At 35.6% G+C, this 22,449-nt stretch overlaps 3 protein-coding genes across 5 annotated transcripts in view; all 3 read left to right on the forward strand.

Annotated features, from left to right (window-relative positions):
• LOC123715563 (myocardin-related transcription factor A) overlaps positions 1-15,901 on the forward strand; it is a 34,844-nt gene extending 18,943 nt beyond the window's left edge. For all 3 annotated transcript variants that reach the window (XM_045670682.1, XM_045670680.1, XM_045670681.1), the window contains exons 2-6: positions 8,203-8,416; positions 9,032-9,174; positions 10,688-10,753; positions 11,037-11,170; positions 11,402-15,901. In XM_045670682.1, coding sequence (XP_045526638.1) covers positions 9,048-9,174; positions 10,688-10,753; positions 11,037-11,170; positions 11,402-13,435 — 2,361 coding nt within the window. In that variant the 5' untranslated portion in view covers positions 8,203-8,416; positions 9,032-9,047 and the 3' untranslated portion in view covers positions 13,436-15,901. The remainder of the gene's footprint in view (positions 1-8,202; positions 8,417-9,031; positions 9,175-10,687; positions 10,754-11,036; positions 11,171-11,401) is intronic.
• Positions 15,902-17,718: 1,817 nt separating this feature from the next.
• Positions 17,719-19,228, forward strand: LOC123715565 (protein cornichon homolog 4). The gene has a single exon (XM_045670684.1). It carries the CDS (start codon positions 18,755-18,757, stop codon positions 19,226-19,228), a length of 474 nt encoding a protein of 157 aa, XP_045526640.1. The 5' UTR covers positions 17,719-18,754.
• A 6-nt stretch (positions 19,229-19,234) lies between these two features.
• Positions 19,235-22,017, forward strand: LOC123715564. Its single transcript, XM_045670683.1, has 4 exons — positions 19,235-19,691; positions 19,956-20,310; positions 20,502-20,742; positions 20,907-22,017. Exons 1-4 carry the CDS (start codon positions 19,235-19,237, stop codon positions 21,210-21,212), a joined length of 1,359 nt encoding a protein of 452 aa, XP_045526639.1. The 3' UTR covers positions 21,213-22,017.
• Positions 22,018-22,449: the final 432 nt, after the last annotated feature.

Consider the following 22,449-nt stretch of genomic DNA (forward strand, 5'->3'; position numbering starts at 1 on the left):
ATATTCTTACAGATCGCTTTATCTGTTTGTTTTAAAATGTTTATGTTACAATTCAGGTGAGCCTTCAGTCCGTTTGCCGTTTGCATGTTCTATATATGGAAAAATACTTCAAATTCCAATGTTTAAACAATCGATTTTATGTAGTAATTTATCAATCTTTAAAATTGGGGCAATAAATCTATCAAATGAACCTAGCCACCGCTGTACAAGGCTTTCAACATAGCTCTTTGGACTGCCAGTCAAATAGTGTTTGACAACCACTGCGATGAGCTAATAGTAATGTCTAGACGATTCTTTCTATAAACAGATTTAAATTCTATAGTTGCAGACTATAATTAATTTTATGATTAAGCAATAGCTTCTAAATCGGTTCGGGATAAATTCTATTACAGTGTGACATTTAATTTGGCAACTTATATAGTGGCAACAGCGCCGTAACAATGTTGCCAAGGAAATGCTTTTTTGCCGTTACCCATGTGTCCACAAGCTTTAATGATATTGCAGTGTAATTGTATTTTTTGCGCCGGTTTCAATGCCAAAAAGAAAATTGCATCAGTACAGCTGTCTTTACATAGGAATGGAAAAATTTAGTTAGTTGTGTTTATTTTTCGGAATTTAAATTGAATGTTAGATGTAAAATTCAGGATTTTATGACATAACTTCGGAGGTTTAAGTTGCTTAGCCTACAGCAACAGAGATTTTCTAGTTACTAGTTTTAAAATGTATTTTATGTATGACATGTTAAAGTATTATTTCATGATTTGGGCTGTTTGTGCCCAAGTTCTTATAATCATTTGCCAGACAACCGACTACGACCCGTCTAGACTCGAGGGCATTCAATATGCCCGTTGAATGTAATAATAATTATGTAGTCGGATTTTTAAAACCTACAAACGTGTTCGTATAACCAATGCCGTAACCTTGCAAACCAATTAACAGGCATAATTTGAATATATTTTTTTAATTTTTCAGCTCAGTGGAGTTGTAATAAACCCTCAGAAGTGTTGTTCAACGTTATTGTTGGGGTTATAAATAGAAAAATCTAGAATTTATAAACTATAGAAAAGTTTTATTAAGATTGCTCTCTGAGCAATAAATAATATTCTCTTCAGGAAATACGCTTGCGCAGACGATCCTATAAAAAGTAGGTGCAAAACGCATTCTTCAATCTGAATTATGGATAGTGAAAATATAAAAACGTGGGTGTGCCGGCTCGTTATATTTAAAAAAAGTGTTCCTTGTAAATTTTAATTCCACCCAGATAAAACTGTCTTCTATAGTGTCTTATGTAATAGTAATAGGTGTCTAAAACCGTACACCTAAATATAATCTGCTTAACATTGTTGGCATTGAAAATCGAATCAAAATGCGAATTTCACCGAGACTTTTATTTGTTGTTTTAGCTTTTATCAACGGATTCTTTTCAATATATTTTGACGATGGCAACCAGCTTTATCTTTAAAATAATGGCTAGGTTTTTCTAACGCTGAAAACGTTTTGAATGCCCCAAACCAAGGAAGTTAAGGGCTTGCCTTCGTTGTAGCTTGGAATTTTAGTTAGAAATTTATTCGTTGAAAAGCTTTTACGTAGTTGACCCATCGCTACGAACTATATTTATTAACAAGCCGTGTACCCACACGCACTCATTCGGTCGTATAATAATATAGAGCTCACTGTATCTTCGATCAATAAAATATCCAAAGAGGAAACTACAAACTCTTCACTTCATTTGTGTATTCATAAAATGGTACTTAGTCGCGCAGCTTTATTGTCCTTTTGAATACCATAAATATAAATAAAACATAATCACCGTATAATACACTGGTCCAGATTTTGCTTTGTTTATAATTATTTGTTTCCATTTACGTAGGCGCCGCGCGCGCATACCAAGGCTTGCGTAATGCCCTGACCATCTTCTGGTACGTCTATATCTATTGCGAATGGAAGAAATATAGTGATTCTATGTTTTTACAGCTGAGTTTTCAGTATAGCCCAATTGCAGTTGCTCTAACTGTGCTTCGACGATAAACAGACGGCCACTGTTGCCGACTTGCTGAAAACATCCTTTTACGTCATCAGCCCGTTATGGTTCTCTCGATACATGGTGCTTCAATACTCGCCTAACTTCAATTATATTCAAAAGTTTAATCTATAATAATAGTTTTCAGAGGAATCATGTAGTTCATGTTATGTAAAAATTTCTAAATTAGTATTATATACTTAATTTATATATATATTTAAATAAGAATTTTGTGCGGGAAACACTGATCTAGAGTATTTTTTTACTATAGAAATGTTGTTAATGCTATATGCATATATTTTACTAATTCTGTGTTAACTGTGTTCATAACACATGGGCTGACTTAATATTTATGACCTTTTAATACCCAAGTATTAAAAAATACGTTGATGCATATAAAGATGCAGCACACGGCTGAATTTATACGGATGCTTTATAATGTCGTCATTTAGCAGCCAGCACTGAAATTCAGGTTACAGACTAAATGATTGCCGTTGCCGGCAATTCATTCATCGACTTACAAAGTCAATTGCGATCCGAATTTAGCCTAGAGCTGCAAGCCAAATCAATGCGTTGTGTAAGAGCACATCTGAAGCTCTTGGTACATAGTCATTATCAATTCGGACGATATAGGTAATGTAAGTAATCTATCATTCTTGAATAGCGCGGTTTGCGTAGTAATTTATTTCTCTTATGTGTTTTTGAGAACAGTGTTGTCGTGTCTTTAGCGTGCGACTGTCATCCCTGAGATAAGATCCTAGGTAGGTAAGATCCGCGGCTGTGCACCAATGGATTTTCTATGTATGCGCATTTAACATTCGCTCGAACGGTGAAGGAACAACAACTAGGTAGGAAAATCGTGAGGATCGTCTTGCCTTAGACCCAAATAGTCGACGGCGAGTGTCAGGCACAGAAGATTGACCGCGAAACAGATACAGAAATTTACGGCTCAGACCTAAAAAGGTTGTAGCGTTATTGATTGATTTATTTAATTTTTTGTGTTTCTGGGTTATAATAACAAATGCAATTGCAGACAGTTTTTCTGAGATTCGTGAAGTAGGTTAGTGGCTGTATTTTAATTGGCATTAATTCTTTCTAAAATAACTTTTCTTCGAAAAGGTAGAGATGAGTGGACACGGGGTGACACACTGTAAATGGGTCATTCGTCTACTAATGTCTACGCTAATTATATTGGACATGGAAAAATTTAAATACGAATGTATTTCTTGAACTGTTTCTATATTTCACGTTTTAAAGTCTTCAGTTTTTCTTCTGTACCACTTGCAAAGGTTCTTAATAAAGCATAGTGAGCAAAGCACCTTTTCGTGATGTTAATTTCCATACAAATACTGTTGTGCTGTGTATGAGGTTTTATGGATATCAAATTGGACCCGTTAATTCTTTTTTGCCTACATTATTAAGACTTCCACGCATTGTTTTGTATAGATAATTATGTAAGCGTAAACAAGCTTCTGTCGTAGGTAGCACCTGTCTTCGCCCACGTGGTCGAGTGCCGCGTGCAATGTGACGTCACCCCTACAACCTCCGTGCTCCGTAATACTCACAGACCTTCGCTTCGCGGAACTAGGATCAACATTCTAATTTTATAACTGACCTAAGCCGATATGATTCTCTCTATTTTCCAATACGTATATAATGCAAATTATTTAAAGTAGATTTTAACATTTTTATTTAAATTTATTCTCGATTCCCTTATTCAAGTAGTTGTTTAATTACCGCGTTTAGGATGGAGAGTGTTTAGAGGAGTTGATCGGATTAATACCCTCAGCTAAGTTTCATCATTGGACGTCAAGGCAGAATGCGAAATTCCACCTGTACCTTCTCGACATCCGTCGTTCCACCAGTAAGTTTTTTTATGGCGATTTTTGCCGCGTTCCACCACTATCTGGAACCAGCTGCCCACTGAAGTATTTCCGAACCAATAAGACTTAGGGTCCTTCAAGAAAAGAGCGTACCAATTCTTATAAGGCCGGCATCACACTCGCGAGCTTTTGGCATTGAAACTGTAATTATCATTGAAAATATTTTTCAATTATTAATAGGTGTGACACGGAATTGTGTCTTCTGTATTATGAGTTCATATTTTACAGGTACTTTTGTTTTACTGTTTATTTGTGATTGCTGTCTGGATCCATTTCAATTCATTCAAAATCAGATCCATTAACGTTATGTACACTATCAAAATTGTAAATATTTTTTCTTACGTTCCTGCGTTTACAGCGCTTTTTCGTCAAGGACAACTGATTCTTACATTTTTCATAGAAGCACTACAGTATCTTGGCCGGTGCGTCATTAGACAAGAAAATCAGTCTAGTAACCCTAGAATTCATGTATGGTTGAAATGTAGACTAAGGCGTATATAAAAGTAGCGCGTAGACTCGGCGCCCGCGCATCTATGCTGACATTTTGATTGACGTCCGTCAAGCCATACAATGCTTTGGCGCTGAGTACGGAGCCAATATAGAAATAATTTATTTCAGGAAAATCTACGATCCATAAGAATTGTGTTATAAACAAATCAATAAATTTTTTCGACATAGTTATCGAGTGTGAAAGACACAAGAGTCATAAAATATTGTGACACAGTTATTAAAACAGAATTAAAAATAAGTTATTTAATAAATTTCTATTCTAAGATAGAACTATCAAGATTAAAAATTATCATAACCACCTTGAAGATTGGCAAATGGGATATGGTTTTTGATATTCTACTTCCTCGCGTTAGGGAAAAATGATGACAGTAATTTTTTTACCGAAGTTAAGCCTGAAGTTAGCTATAGTCAACATTTTAGTTTTATATTATTAGTATAGTTTTTTCAACAAACGTAGAATATGGCGAAAAAAAAAAATTTTTTTTCAAATATTTTTCTTGTTACGCCAAAGAAGTATAACTTCTAATGCGTGTACATAAGCTTCTTCTACACATACACACATGCTTCTTTTTAGCAGAATTAAACAGAAACAGAACTAAATGTAAGTTGTTTAACACTTTTAAATACTATAAATAAATGTACTTTCGTTTAAAATTTTTAAAGGTAAGGTGCCTTTATAGCGTGGGCGATTATTTAAACCATAAGTTTGCCAACAAATATAAATAACTTATTATTATGAAAATTAATAAGATATTTGCATACATATTTTTTATGGCTAATTGTAAGGAATTTTATAATTGATCGATCTAAATGTACCACTTTTATTGCAAATAAACGATTTATTTATATATTGAAATTGACCGAATTTTATCGACGTGTAAAGTTGAATTGTATCTAACAGCAATTCCTCGCGAGCAGCGTAGACTAGACCCTACGAACTTTACAATTGTATTCAAATATTTGTTTACGATATGGTAACGCCAGTTTATGACAGCTCAAAGTCAAATTTCCAGACAATTTGTATGGTTTATAACCGAAATTTTATTTATGTTCGTTTCATTAATTTTCAACCTGTTACTATTTTGTTATCATTGTTCGAATTTACGTAAGTAATTCGATATCGTACGAGGCTAGTGGTACCATTTTGTGTATCTTGTCGCATAAGGAGGAAGGAATTTGAAGAGAAATTAACGACAACAAACAGGGGCTATCTATCCACACATTAAGAATAGCTTCATTATTTACTCTATATTAACAACTCACGTATCACAGATCAATACTAATTCATTATGCTTAAGAGAATGCCTGCCTCTGGCAATACTCTCGGGGCGTAACTCTTACGATTTAGGTAATTGCTACACTTAGTGAAAAAAGTAGTGACCAGAATTTATATCCTCGGCTAGTATAATTACAGTCCAAAGACCTTCAAGTATAAGACAAATGAAGGAATGTAAAATAATAAATATTAACGTCATGAGCGAAATAGAATATTATATATATCGTTACAACAATTTCGGCGAAGTTTTACTACTTTTAATGGGCTGTCGGTAACTTATTATTAACACGAGTCCTCTAGCATTTAGAGTGTCCATGGGCGGCGGTATCACATAACAGCAGCGCGTTTGCACCCTGTTAAAACACAACTTATGTAGAAGAGTGATCTGCCAGCACTACTGACTGACGTTAAAGGTAAACAATGTATACAATTAAGTTGGTTAGTTTTATACCCTATTGTTTATCTATTTATTAACTTACAAATATAAGAATGTTATATTCGCATATTAGCCGATCCGACAGACGTTGTCCTGCATGATGTTTCAAGCGATTAGTATAACCACCCAAACGCAGACAAAAAACCATTCAAATCGATCCAGCCGTTTAAGAGGAGTTCAGTGACATAGCATGTACAGTAGAATTATATATCTGTAAGCTATTCTATATTTTAAGATAGATCAAACTGCACATGGTGTGCAAAAATGATTGAAATCGGTTAAGTTAACAACGTGACGCGTAATTTATATATAATAATATATACATACAGAACAACATAATGTCTTAACAAATCACCCACATACTAGACGTATGAAACATTCAGCGGGTAAATTCTCTTTTCAATTACTAATGGTCGCTGTAAATAGCTGATCCTATTTGGGATGTCATATTGCATCATAGAATATAAATGCATTTCACACCGCAAATTACGTGGCAATGATTCGTTACTTTATTTTTAAACGTCCCCTACCTAGTTTTTGATACGACATTTCTGTCCTTCGTGTTAACGTTTGTGACGCGAATGGCCGTAGCTATGCGGGGTCCATAAGTCTAGTGAAAAGTTACTATGACTCCTGCGTGTCAAAATCTAATACATTTTGACGTATTGAAGTCAAGACTTAGCACGACGTCTCCCTTGTGAATATTATCTTATGAGTGAAGGCTAAGCACGATCAAAATGAGATGTTGTAAACGTAATGGAGATAGCCAAATAGGGTATGATTGATATAGGAGTTTACGGATAAGATATACGACGTATGTGGTTTTTATTTTGTGAAAGCTGTGGGCGTATTTAGACCAATTTTACTGGTTCTTGTAATAAATTTAAAAAAATAAATTCTGCAATAAATAATAATGGTTACAGGAAACAATTACTTCCTAACTTTAAATTTTATTTACGTTAGGTACGTTTACGTTACTGTTCTGCAACAGTGTGATTATTGAGACTTATTAAATGAAGTATTATTTTAACCACCATTATAATTTCCCCTATAAATGGAATTATTATATATTTGCTAATTCTCAGCTGTCATATTTCACGGCTGGCTTTGCGATGAGTCAGCATCAGCACGTGCGCCAGATTGTTTACAGTGATGTATTCTGTAACATTTTAAGAAATGTTACACACAGATTTATGTGTTACGCTTGTTGTGTAACGGCTGTCAAGGTCGGAGAAGATAGATCCTTGTTTATTGAAGGGGTAGAGTTTTATTGCTTGGTTTTCAGTAGAGCTATATTTTATTGAGTGTCTGGTATAATTTTTATTTCTGAATGAATTTTCATGTCTGCAATCAATACTTAGGAGCATAGGAAAACTTCGTAAAGAAGCCGATGTCTTAGAAACAAAAAGCACGTTTTTTGTTCAATCGGTTGGTCGAGACAAAAGAATTAGCATATATCTATAGAAAAATTAAATAAAACAGATCCAGACTCTTGTCTGCTCGACTGAGGGTTAGGTTAGGTTAGGTGATGATTATATGGTCTATCCTTAGACATTGTGTAAGGCAGAAAATAGAAAAAAATATTAACTAAAGCTTTTATACGATGCTCTTTGGTATTACCAATGACGTTCAGGGCTAGGAGTTTCTTTTTATAATTAATTCTGAATTGGGTTGACCCATCCTACATTTACTGTAGTAGTGTAGCCTTCATATAAGCGAACAAGTTTACCAAGCGATTCAAATCCTTTTTTAGTGGTAATTGAGTTTTTAAATAAATAAATCTCGAAATATCTTAATCATTTGTTGATGTCTTTACTTTGAAAATAAAGCAATTTTCTTTTAATCATTTGATTATCTTTCGCTGTTCGTAGTGTGGTATTACTTACTTTTAATTTTTTCTGATAAGAATTTTATTATAATAACACCTTATTGTAACCACCTACCCACGACGCCGTACTAAGACTGCTTCTTTAATCCTAAAACAACTATTTTGCAGAGGCAGCGTGCTTCAGTAAGATTCTCTAACCCGTCCTTTTTTCAATGGTGCTATTTTTCATAAATCATATAAATTTTCTAGAGAGCCGTTCGTGTGGCGCTGGCGGCGGGTCGGAAGGCGAGGAGCGCACCTCGTGGCGCGTCACGCTGGACCACGACCTGGTCGAGACGCTGAGCGCCATCTACCCTGAGTGGTTCAAGCAACCGCGCCGCGATCGCAGCCCTGTCGCTACGCCCTCGCCGCTGCTCGCCTCGCCAAACACGCCGGCAACGTCGCCTGAAGACGATATCTTCATGTATGTTAAATCCATCCATAATTATGGATGTTTGTAAATCGCCAAGTGCATTAAATGGAGCTTGACATCAAGTATATAATTTCGCTATTTATAAGAGATCGCTCGAAAGAGAGAGGCGTCACGTCGCCCGTAATAATTTGATTGTGCTGATTCTATTAATGCTCGTTGCATTGCAGTGTCAAATTCATGAATATATATGTCGCAGATTCAACGCGATTAATAATTGCAAAATTGGTGTTACTACCGTCGTCCGACATTATAACACAGTCAGTGCGCACGTCCGGCGCAGGCGACGTTCGAAACTCAAGTGACTAAAGAATTCACTTACTGCCACGAAACAGTCGCGCCACTGACATTTGGTAGATCACACAGACTAGGCATTGTCAATTGTCAACGTTGACAATCTACCTTACCATACCACACCGCATTCTACGACTAACTTCATAGTGGCGGGAATTTTAAAATATTAATTCTCCGACATATATTTTACCAAAGTACCGCGATTATATCAAAGTACCGCTCAATACCTCAAGTTGATAGTAGTAGTCACTATGATCTGTGATGACTTTCAAATCTAGATATATAAATTTAAAAATACAAAACATTCATTACCAGTTCGGGCGCGGAGGACATGGCTAGCCGGCAAGCAAGCAGTAGCGGTGCGAGTGAGCCGCCCAGCTCGCCGCCCCGCCTCTCCCCGCCCAAGGTTGTTGTTGACGACAGCCCCCTACAGCCCGCAATGGGCAAACACAAGGAATGTAAGTATCACATAGGAGTCTATGCTTTCCAAACTCTACTAAAAAACTATGTTTTAGTTTTATTCGGCCCAAAAGTAATTATATTTTTTAAATTAAAGTCTTAGCTCTTGTTTTAAAAACAAGAGCTATACTTTCTATTTACACGCCAAACTTGGGTTCGAAAGACTATGGTCAAAAGCATACGGGCGAATGCACTGTTCTTTGCCCTGTGCACTACTTAGGTCTTTAAATATTAATTAGTTTTAAGTAACACAAGGCTATATCTACACCATAAGTACTGCAACGTTCCTTGGCAAAGGCGTAAAATTACAGCTATTTTTGTACTATACACTATCGATATTATTAAATGACATACCACAGATTATGAATGGCCAGTCAATCGATACAATAAATTACTCGCGAACAAATGCCAATGTGATTTATAATCATTACACAATGGGATCGGAAACATTTTTTTTTATTTAAACTTATTTTCTACCATTAAAGCTTAACACTAATTCGAAATAAATGTTCTAATGATATATCAAAATTTGAAAAGAGTTGAGTCTCTAGATCAGAATAGTTTTATCCGTTCAGGAGTAACTATGCGACTCAGATGTCGGAACGTCATAGGTCCTCTTATGAATCTTAACTCCAAAGGCAGTTAAAAATAACTATATCTTTAAACAATTATATACAACGCACATACAATGCATCCGGCGATGCAAGTCAGCTTTTGTTATCTGCGCGTGCGTCGCTAATAAACAAGCCTACTTGACGTCACGTCTGTGCAGTAAGTATAAACACGCAAAAATGCAGGCCTGGTGAACGAGTCCGTGATTTAAATTGCTATATGTTTCCATAATTTAAGGGCATATTATATAATAGTAGGTATGCCAAATGACTGTCCATTTCTAATCTCCAAATCCATTGCAGACTCCTATTTCTAGACGTTTCTTATCCTATTAATTTTGCTGGAAACATTTGTCGTTCCACCGTGAAATATAGCCGATACACCTTTTCGACATCATTAATTTGAGAATATAAATCACAGTGTAGGCGTAATACATTCGTTAATTCACCGATTTGAGACCGGGATGATAACGAAAGTGTGAAACGCCTAGTAACCCACAATTTTCGGCCCAGTGGTAGTGAATGTTTCGTCTATATTACGGTCGCGGCATAACACTAGTTTCCTTGTGCAGTGTTTATTTATGTTGGCTAGATGCCAGTGTTGTCCGTCCGTAGCCGTTCATCTGCAAGCAAATAGGAATACAACGCTTCTTTCGCCTACGCCCATAGGCAAATCGATATTATAATGATGCATCTATCGACGTATCGATCACGTCTACTCTGCGTCGAAATTCGTCACCGGCCGTCATAACATCCCTTTTCATAATCTCAAAACGACACGCTGTATTACATGCGAAACATCCACATGATTTATATACGTTAAAATAAATATATTAAGGAAATAGCGTTCTTAAATTATCCCTATAATTTATCGTTATTTAGAGTTAAAGAAATTTTTCAGCTTTGAAAGTGAAACTGATGATGCGGCGGCCAATCAATCAGCTCGTCGCTCAAGGAATAATGCCACGTAAGTAAAGTCACCTATTTACAAAAGGTATAAACTGGACAATTACTAATGCGAGATGACGAGTCTTGGTTGGGCGCCCAACCGCCTGCGCAGCGCCCGTTTGTAACTCGTGCGTAGGCGATGGAATTTTATTTACGATCTAAACGCAGCTAATGTGAAATTCTACTTGGCTAATAAAATTAGAATTTCTCGCTTTTATAAACTTTATCTAAACGATTCGTGTTTATCGTCTTTATAACAAATTTTGATGTTCAATTTGAAAATTTATTATCGCTCGTTGCAGCATTAAAAACGCCGCCAGCCTACTTTAAACAAAGCGTGCAGTTGGCGAGAGCGAAGACTGGAGACTTGCTCAAGGCTAAGATACAGAGTCGCCCGAATCGGCAGGAACTCGAAAGGCGACATATACTGGAACAGGTATGGATACTTTTATTTGATAGAACGTTTCTACGGTTAGTATTGGATTTTTATTGTTGCTACAATGAAGTAGTTAATCGATTCATTAGAAATTCGATAATTTATTGTTTTGTAAGTGACATCGTCTGCTTAGAATTAGGATAAATTGTTATATACTTTAAGGTAATAATAATATATTTATATATCTATAACCAGAGATTCAATAGATGATTAAAATTTCTACAATTACAGGAGAGCCATGTCGACCCGAGTTTGGCGGAGAAGCAACGGATGTTGAAGAAGGCTCGCCTAGCGGACCAACTCAATGATCAGCTTTCCCATCGACCAGGCCCCCTCGAGCTTATTAAGAAAAACATACTACACACAGAAGAGAATATAGAGACGGCCGTCAAAAGTGGCAGTCTAGCCTTTAAAGCGACCTGCGAAGGCGCTTCAGGACGCCCACAACATCCCTCTTCATATTGTGGCCCTCCGGAAGAAATCTCACCTTCACCTTCCCCGCCTTCAATTCTATCACCTGCGAGTGTCTCCCAATGTAGTACGCAACATCCAGCACCGGGAAAGGCAAACAGAAGAAAACCCAAAATCAAAGAAAAGTGCAAATCTCGCTTCAAATTCCACGAATATAAAGGTCCACCGAACGCCCAAAAATTATCATCACCTCCTGGATCGGATGAGACGCCGTACGAGCTGCTACTGCAACAGCAGCAACTGCTCCTACAGCTGATGCTGCCGGCGTCTCCAGCACCATCTTCCACTTCAATAACATCAGATTCGTCAGATATTCTTCCACCCCCGCCACCTCCGTTACCGGTATCCAGTAGCTTGGCAAATTCCCGCTTTGAAGAAATGAAAGTGTCCGACTTAAGGGCGGAGTGCAAACGCCGGAACTTACGAGTATCCGGCCCCAAGCCGCAACTGATAGACCGTCTCCGACCATACTTAATGGAAATGCTGGAAGATTCCCCAAATTCACCCGTATCTATCGCTTCTCCGGAGTATAAGCCTGACCCGGAGTCGGAAGACATTGTCCAGTCTCAGAGGCGATTAATAGAGGAGTTAGAACGCCAGCTGGAGGAGTCGCGGCAGCAATTGGAAGCTGTGCGAAGGGAAGCGGCCGGGGCGAGTGATCAAAGTCGAAGATTGTTGCAGGCGCATCTGTGTGTCACTCAATTGAGAGCTAAGTTAGACGCGCTCCAACAGCCGTCAGCCCCCACTCCACCCCAACGCTACGTAATAGCCACCCCCGATACGGCTCCTGATCGCTTGGTCCGTCTTTTCACTGTGACACCCCCCTCAACTGAAGTGACAAGTGACAGCCAACCTAAATCAAACCCAGCGTACATTCTGAACGGTGTTAAAGTTGTCCCTATAGCGATTTTGCCGACGCACTTCGAGCCGGAACAGGCTCCGCCTCCACCACCACCGCCGCCTCCGCCTCCTCCTCCTATGCCACAAACCCCAATGTCCATTATCCACGATAGCGAAGACAGCCAGATCATGGATGATGTGCTGGAAATACTTGTGGAGAACGGTGAGTTGCCACCGTCAGCCGTCGGCGATGTTGCCTCTAACAGGTCCATTGACACGGGATATCTCACCGCCAGTCCTGCAAACTTCACCCCCACAGATGTCTTGACCGACGAAGTTCTCAGCGACTCACACGTCCGAGAATCGCTGGCGGCAAACGAATTGCAGAGAGAACTCAATGAAATTCAAAATGAAATTATGGGCCACGATCTCTCCACTGTGGGAGTTATCGAAAGAGTGGACGGTATAGATCACGACCTAAACGTGGATATGTTGGCTACTAATGAGTTCAACGCCAACTTTGCGGATTGCAACACTACATCCGATACCGATTTCCTGTCACTTTTAACCGAAAGCGATGAAACTCACGGAATGGACATAGACGACGAACAAACGGAAAGAATGAGCATACCCGCACTCACCAATGGAGACATCCTGGACACGTCGAGAACAGACTTTCCCGACATTAACGATCTGTCTCTGCCATTCCAACATGAAGACACGCGCCACGACACGTTTGAAGACCGCTGTGACTTCGATTTCAAGGAGTTCGACTTGGACAACAGTGTGAACATGGACACGGACTACTACATGAACAATAACTTTCCGAATCTTTTCGGGCGCGGTCACATGCCGCAGTGCGACCCCTTACTCGGCGGCATTCTATCTCGTCCAGCTCCGAGGCCCGCCTGCAAGATTTACTCGTGGGAGAAGAGCGAGTATGACGCCACCTGACCCGCTCTCTCGCACCAACGCGGTGTCGCTCTCTAAAGATGCTAACCTGATCTCCATCGGACGTCAATTGAGTGAGTTTTTATATGTCGGTTAATTCGGCTAGATTGTAATAGACGCTGCCGGTTAGCGGTGTAACGCTAGTCTACGCTTATCTTCCAAGGACTAAGTGTCAGAACACATAGTGTCGACACTGATAAGTGAATGGTACTTAAGCCGATACGCTAGTATCACTAGTTTTAATTACTTTTAAGTTTCGTGTTTTATTTATTAGTGAGTGTAACGTGTTTCGTCACCTTTGCGCAGTGGCATACTTGGCTCACAATATATCCATATTATTTACAGAGGCATATCTACTTATGTATATAATTATTTAATTTAAATACTCAACATAGTTGTGGATTTCTGCATTCCGCCCGATGACTAAAACTTAAGAGAAATTACCATTGGGTTGTTTCGAGGCGAAATATTACTTAAATTGCACTTAATAAAATCAATTAAAATCATGAATGCAATGATTTCGTCTTTGGATTGGAAACTATAACCCAAAACATGTCCCAAGATTCAGATTCAAATAAATATAAGATCCTTAAAAATATTAAGTTAGCTCTTTCGCTAAGGGAATAGGGACAATAAATTTGCTCTAATATTTCTTTGACTTTGAATGTTTAGACAAAGTGACATTCCAGTCTTGTTGAAATGCAAAAGTGACTCATACCTGTCTCTTGCGACACAATTTTTGACTCATTTCTGAATTCAAAAATGTAGGTATTCAATCTTGATGCAATTTGCATATTCACAAGCCATGGTCATGGGTGGGACCAGCGTGGGATCAATTTTAGATATTCATTAAGTGTAGGAGCCAACAAAAAATTATGCCCCCCCTTAGTCCATTTGGATCTACCTTCCACTCGTATTTAAGTTACCTTGTTTTGTTTCAAATTGTTAGTCATTTGATATGTATATTAAAGTGTGAACATTACATTCTTGCAATTATATCATTCCACTGTTGAGCTTAGGATAAGCCAGTAGTCACTTAGGGAACACAAGGGGCGGCTGCATAATTTTTTGAAAATTCCCCCTTGTTATGTTTTCGCGTTCACCATTGCTTAGCACTAAAAATAGATTTCGAGACAAATTGCCATTATTTGCATTTATATTTAATTTAATGACAACGAAAGCAGGCGGACGGTGATGTGCCAAAAAAATTACACCGGCTGTCAAATCAACTTATTTCCATGAGTAGATTGTAATGATGTTAAGTGTGCAATGTGGTGTTCGAATTTTGAAAATCTCCGGAAAACATGAGAAACTCTTTAATATTTCATAGTGGACGCGTCTGATAATAAAATATTAATTAATTTTTCAGTAAGTCAAACATTCTGTTCGGAAAGTTTCAAGTTTTGAATACATTGGTTGGTTTGGTATTTGGTATGTGATTGTACTTTTGTAATTTGCAATAATCAGAGTACACTCATATAAGGAATGGTGCTATAGCATAGTTATGCGATTATACATTATATAGTAAAATATTCTAGGCTTTTTATAGTATTACGCCATAGTTCCCATTTTCATAATGGGACATTACTAATATTCGATTTTAGTAAAATCAATCATAACATATAACATTGGTTTTCTTTGTTTTACTAAACATAAGTTATATTCCATTAAATAAGTAAATTATTGTAATTTTATTGTAGCTTAAATATATTTATACTATTAGAATTGCTCATCAAATTTGTACCTATCCTTTTAGAAAATTTATTTAAATCAATTCTACCATTCCCGTGTCAGGCCTAGTTTGTTTTAGTCTGTATTCATTCAAATATCACGAGACCTTTGAGCATCAACGTTTTAACGGCCCTTATCTAGCTAAGAGTGACCAACCGAAAATAAAAGTGGCTGTTAAACATTTATGCACATAGGCCTTAGTATAGAATTTACTGTATAGTCGAGGTGAAGAAGGCAGGTTTTATATAACAAAGTAATCTTAAATAGTTTCCCTTTTTTATATTCAAGGATAAGCCATTTTCATATTCTAACTTGCTTTCTTTATACTGATATTAAAGTGAGATTAATTTTGGTAATCGTTTCACTATTCGTTATTGTTAGTTTAGGAGAGTTTTAACATTTGTTTCTTGGATATAATTATGTTCTGAAGTGATAGGCAGTGCTAAGCTGTGTAACTGTTTTAAAGTAAGTTATAACTGGCTTCGTTATATGTGTGATGTTTATATAATTAAGGTTTGTATGAATATTAACGTGTATTTGATAAAAATATTCAGTACCACTTAGTAACCCATTGTATGGCAGAGCCAAGTATTCATGATAATGTGATAATCACTTATATCGAAATTAACATATAGAAATTGGATAGTTTTTTACCTGCCGTATAATGAAGCCTTGTAAATATTTACCAAGCCTTTATTAGCATAAGAAAAGATTGTTGATAAAAAAATTACAAATCTTGTTTTATTTTTTCTTTACCTTACAATTCCTGTAAAAAATTCTTGCTGATGTTAACATACCTACATGAGTTTCAGACCGCAAACATTATATAAGAGTACATGTAGTTGCGGTCATTTTAATGCAGCTTTATAAATCAGGATCCAAATACTTTCTTTAAAAATGGTCTACAGTCTATCGATATCAAAATCTGTTCTACTAAAACTAATCTTAAAGTAAGGATGGAAAATCATAGAAACGAAAATTGTGTAAGAGTAATAGAAATAAAAAGTTATATTCTTGTATACTTGTGTGTATACTTCACACTTAGATCTGTGTGGTTTACATGTCATAAAAAGTTGACGTCTATAGCTGTGGCTAGCTTTATCTGATTAGAAAAATATTACGGTCTTTTTTTGATATCCGAGGTGGAAATGCATTTGCGATTTAAAAGACTCAGTGTCTGTCAAAATAGAAAATATTTACAATTGTTTATAGAAGTTAGTTTTTTTTAACTGCATATGCCTCTGCTGTAAATATGGAGCACTTTTTATCTAGATAAAAGCTTTGAGCATCTTTTTGGGAATCATGCCGCACTTCTAACAAATTGCCTTTACTGCCATCAGCATAGATTGTATATACTGGCTTTCATAGAAGCTGTCTGAATTATTTTCAATTGAATTTGATAGGATCATAATAGGATGTGTTATACAACTATGAATGAGTGTAACACAACCAGTGAAGTGAGTGGCCCATCTATATTGATTGGGTGAGGTAGTATCCTGTTAGTATTGTCTTTTGTTAACATAGCTTTTAGACATTAAGAAAAACACTTTTTGAACGGATTGAAGCTATATATTATTATTAAAAACTCACAATTATTTACATGCTTTTCAGCGTGCGTGTTTACGGTATGCTGTTTATAATTTGGAAATCATTTAACAGGATTTGGTTTGGAGAAAACATGGACCAAAGAATAGACATAGTGGTATTTTCTGTGGATATACTTACAGGCTATTGTTTGTATATCTTCATAAAAAGATAGTATTCATGACATTGTGTTTCAAATGTGGTTTAGTTCATATTTCTACACCATTATAAGGATTTTTTTAAAATTTCTATTGTAGAAATTATAATCAAAAATACAAAAAGATTGATGGTCATTTAACCATGTCTCATTTAGTAAATTGCACAATACATAGAGAAGGTATTGTATAAGGTTGTGTATCCATTATGTTTACAGATTTTTAATAAGTACATCTTTAAGAAAATATATGTGGGGATAGGTTCATTTGAACCAGTGCTATAAGTACATCACTATTTGCATTTTTTTGTGATTTTATATCATTAATACTTACAGCCTGTGAGGTATTTAACATTTCCAGATTTATTTACATGTTTGGGTATTTTATTTACACTAATCATGTTTATATTTACAGGGATGGACCATGATGGAAGAGGAGGGAACTCATCTTTATCTTTTGTAATGGCAATGCTTGCATGTTATTTTATTTTTGTTATAGAATTTTCTTCATTTTTCTGCAATTTACACAGCAAATCTCATTTGGTTTACTGCAGTCTTTATGGGAATGTTCTCCTGACATAGAGCAACACTGCTTGCCATAACAAATTTTTGCATAATCATTAATTTTATGACATTAGAAACATTGTTGAAGAGGAGTAACATACTCAAAAACTCTGTAAAAAAATTCATCATATTGGACACTCTCAGGTAGAGAATTTGCCAGAAATGTGATGGTAACAGTGTGTTCCTACTAATTCATGACCAACTATTTTCATAAATCTCTTAACTTCAATTATTTCATTATAAAATGTGTAGATCTTAGTAAATAGTTCTGTATTTAAAATATTTTCAGGCACACATCTAATACCAGTTTTTTTCAATTTGAGCTGCTGGGATATATGCTTTCATTTCATATTTTTAAGAAAACTGATATTGTGTATCAAGTTGTTAGCCATATTGTGTTGTTTGAAGATCACAAAAATTTTATTTGAGCTAATACGCCTTATTGCCTTTAATATCCTTTAATATCCGAAAATATGTGATTTAAATTGATTTTTCTCCTTTTTTCCCAGTCTGTCTTGAAAGTTTTTGCTTTCAATGAAAACCTTTAATTCCGTGTTATTTGAATTTTCTGGGTATAATCTTTTATAATTAGACTTGCGATGTGGCATATAAGTCTTTCTCACCAACTTCGCCGCCAGCATCAGAAACACCCTGGGGATCTTTGAGCCGCCGTCGTTGCCTCTTTTCTGATGTGTGCGGGTCAGGCCCGCCCTCCTCGTTTCCTTACATTTTTATTATTTATACACTATATTTATATTTCATTTGTCTATTTATAGTGTTATTTACGAAGAAATAATATTTATTTTAATTAGAATTAAAAACCGGGAACCGCGCTTTTTCAATTTCCGATCACAGCTGTCACGCCAGCGGCCAGCGGCCAGCGGCCAGTCGCCTGTCACCAACACAATACAATAATATAACCTTGTAATAGAATGTAATATATCGATTTACTTTTACTAATAAAGTATTCTAAAATCTAAACAATAAAAAAATGTTGTGAAGATGATAAACATAATTATATATATAAAACTGACAGCTATCAAATGTGATCTATTAAATTGGTTTGTAGTAGGAATCTGTGATGTAATCTTTCTTAATTCTTAATCTGTGAAATAGGTAATCGTTTGCATCCCTACTTCCTTTTGTAGTCTAATGTATTGTTTTTTGAGAAGTAATATGTTGTATCCATTATTAAATCTAAAACATATTTAAATGAACGTTGTCTCAGTTTGCATATTTTTCATGTATAAATAGACCTGGACTGCTGAAGTTGCTGCTGAGTTAAAGTGATGATATTTGCTGAAACCTTATTGTTTGCACTTGCTCTGCTAATTAGCGGCGCATCGTTTTTTATTCTTATATACTACATTATAACGTTATCGGATTTGGAATGTGATTATTTGAACGCTCAAGAGTGCTGTGATAAATTGAACTACTGGCTTCTACCGAAGTTCATTTGCCAATCGTTTACCACATTTCTGTTATTGCTACACGGCCAACTGTTATTGTTTCTATTGAATTTGCCTATGTGTATTTGGCTTACTTTTCAGTATTTAACAGTTCCTCAAGGTAATTTAGGTGCCTATGATCCCACGGAAATTCATAATAGAGGCCAATTAAAGAGATATATGCGAGATGTACTTATTCACGTGGGCTATTACTTAGTATTTTTTTTTATATATTTGTATTGTTTAATATTGTCTCTGTTAAAGAGTGATCCTATTTCAAGAGGAAATGATTATGAGATTGTGACTAGAATATAAAAAAATATGGCAGAATCAGATAGTAAACTATCAGGCGTTAATATATGTGCTGTTAAACCCACATCAAAACTGCAATTGGATGAAAACATAGCAGCATATTTAGAGAATAGGCATTTAGTGAGAGATAAACACATTGTAGCATGTCAAAATGATAAAATAGAAAGGATTGTCACTAATTATGTGATAGCTAAACAAATTCTGAGCAATATGAGATGGCAGGATAAGCTGCTATATAAACATGTATGTAGTACTTGGCTTTCTGCTATCAATGCTCTTAGGAAGGAACAATTATGCCCTGTTGATTTTTCAATAAAGCAGGGTCATATAAAACAGTCATCTACATTTTCTAACGAACCATTAGCTGTGTTTACATTTATGAATGTAACTGAGTTTCCTAAAACAATAAGTTGTAAAAATACATCTCCTTGTTGTTGTGATCCACCATGCGGAAAGGATCATCTTGGTAAGTTTTGTAATATTTTTTATGGATGGGAAAATGGGGTAGGAGAGAGAATTTTCTTATTATTTCATTTATTAGCAAGTAAGTCAGCCTTCTATACAGCTTAACTGATACATTTATTGAGTACCATGCTCAAAACAGTTTTAATAAAGCAATAACCAACCTATGTGTACAATTGAGCCATGTCAGTTTTAATGCACGAGTTTCTTACATTCATCTTTTCTAAATAAGTTTTTTTTATAAACCTTTGGTTGACTTATATTACAGTAATTGATGCTATCCACAAATTGTCAACGGCACCAAAAGAATGTATGATGGGAGTCAAAGCGTTATATGTAGCATATATGCCTTTACCTAACTCAAACACAAAAGAAAACACGCTCACATCAACTCAGTGTAGCCTGTCTTCATTCACTGGAGGAATCTTTATACCTGTTATACCTAATGTCAAGTTTAATATGATCAACTTGAAAGACTATAAGCAAATGAAACAACAATTTTACACAGCTGTTGATGATATTGTAAAAGATAACATAATTAAAGGACTTTTAGTGTTTGTGACAGACAAACATCTTTTAAATTCTGTTGAAGATGTTGTCTTTTTTAATCATGTAAAGGAAGTGTAAGTATTGTAATCTAATATGTATTTTAAAGTTAAAAAGTTCTTTACTATATTAAACATTTCAATGGTGCATTGTTTAGTTACTGAATGTATTTTATTTGTTAAGACCTCCTGCCATTTTGCAGCTTGTAATAATTTTAAATATTTAATTAACCATTTTTTATATCAAACATAAACTAATTTTTTTTCAGGCAACCTGATATACCATATGCAATGGGTGGATGCATTTGTGAAGATACAGTGTGTGATTCAAATGATATAAATCATTTAGTGAGTGACACTTCAGGGGATGCAGTAAGCGACAATCTCATATCTATAGGCATATTCACAATTCCCAAGAATACTGTAAACGAAAGCAATTTTGATATGTTCTCATTAATAATTGAATCTTCTGAGTGGGACAAGCAAAAGATACATTCGTCTCTTACACAGGTAAACATACAATTTTAACTTTTGTTATAATTTCATATAAGAATATTACATATGAGATTTCTGAAAGTTTTAAATCTTAAGCAATCAAGTATTCAATAATAACTCAAACTGAATATTTCATCGAGAGTTAATAATTTCTTATATATTTTTTTTTAATCTTACAGTTTTCCAAGTCTGTCCCACGATTCGAGCATAGCGTTTGCTTCAAACTTGCTTGCATAGGTCGAGACCGGAAGCACAAATTTGAACAAGACACATTCCGATCTGTTTTCCCAGACACTCCATTAGTCGGTTGCTATGGCAACGGGGAATTGGGTATCGACCACCCGGCAAAACCTTTACCGGAGAAGCCAAAGAGATTACGGCGTTCTGTAGGTCCACATTTCGGTATAATTTATTCATACTCCACTGTCTTCGTTTATATGGGCTGGGGAAAGATTACACTACCATCTACATTGCCGAAAACTTAAATATTTTATACAGATTTTAGTAATGTACTGGTACTAGTTGATATTATGACTATTCCAGCACATTAATGCAAGTCTAATTTTTAAGGGTATACCGGGTAAACTGTACCCACTCTGGGTGTGTTTTCACATCATGCACCTTCTAATTCCAATACTAATGTATCCTTAGCACAAACCTTAGTTTTAGTATAAGTATATTCAACTATTAGTTTTATTTTTAATAGCTTATGTTAACAATGTGATTATTCGGTAATGGCTTTAAAAAATTTAGTTTACAGAAATATTTGCAGCTTCAACGCTTAATTAACTTATTGCTGGATGCTTATCCGATTTTGTTAGATGGATTTTGTCGTGTATTTATTAAATTACGAGTGGTTTTCGTATTCACTTAATACATGGTTTAATCAAAACCTATATATTAAATTGTATTATACAGATTAGATACTGATATTTAGACTCGATTCCCTGTCACCTTTAAGCATAGACTTCATTCACACTTAATGTCCATTTCTCCACATTTTTATATGAATATAACTCATTAGTGGTATAAATGTTTTAAGACTAATATATTGAAAGTTATTCTAAAGAATAACTTATGCCGTATAGATACGGCAGCTTGTATGTTATGACTATATTTATTTACTTTCCGAATGAAAATTGTGCCTCGCAGCAGCGCACGGAGGTGAACAAAACGCTTTCATATATCGTGATATGTTATATGATTAAATGTAAGCAGTGTGAGATTTCATGGTGTTTTAAATTTTTACATTTTTGTAAAAACGCCCCTATAGGTATAAAATAAGTAATAAACGTGATGAATGAAACGTTTTTCATTTCTTTATTCTAATTTATCACACCCCTTATAATATTGCCTAGGAAATAAGTACATAAAATTATGTTTTGAAATCATTTAATTGAAGGAATGTCTCAAGTTACATTTTTAAGCAGTTTTTCATCATTTGAATTTGCATAATAATTAACAAGAAACGCTATAATATATCGCCTGCGATTACATTCATTTCTTTGATCATTTTTATTACATAGTCAAGCTAATATTAATAAGCAATAAGCATTTAATAAGCAGATATTAGTCTTGTCTGACTCATGTCGATTTCGTCTCGATGTTCGGAAGAAAAATCTCAGGTTTAGAGCCGTTTAGGCCCCTAGCCCAATACTGCTCGAATGTAACACATGTAAAATGTAACTGGGAAGTCACCAACTGCGTACATATACTATAAAT

Source organism: Pieris brassicae, chromosome 10 (assembly GCF_905147105.1).
Source record: "Pieris brassicae chromosome 10, ilPieBrab1.1, whole genome shotgun sequence".
Lineage (NCBI taxonomy): Eukaryota > Metazoa > Arthropoda > Insecta > Lepidoptera > Pieridae > Pieris > Pieris brassicae.

What these genes read in the sequence shown, in the direction of transcription:
- LOC123715565 (XM_045670684.1), top strand. Translation starts at nt 18,755, where the DNA reads ATGATATTTGCTGAAACCTTATTGTTTGCACTTGCTCTGCTAATTAGC.
- LOC123715564 (XM_045670683.1), top strand. Translation starts at nt 19,235, where the DNA reads ATGGCAGAATCAGATAGTAAACTATCAGGCGTTAATATATGTGCTGTT. An exon ending in TTTAATCATGTAAAGGAAGT is followed by an intron (nt 20,311 to 20,501) that starts GTAAGTATTGTA and finishes ATTTTTTTTCAG; the next exon opens with GCAACCTGATATACCATATG. An exon ending in TACATTCGTCTCTTACACAG is followed by an intron (nt 20,743 to 20,906) that starts GTAAACATACAA and finishes TTAATCTTACAG; the next exon opens with TTTTCCAAGTCTGTCCCACG.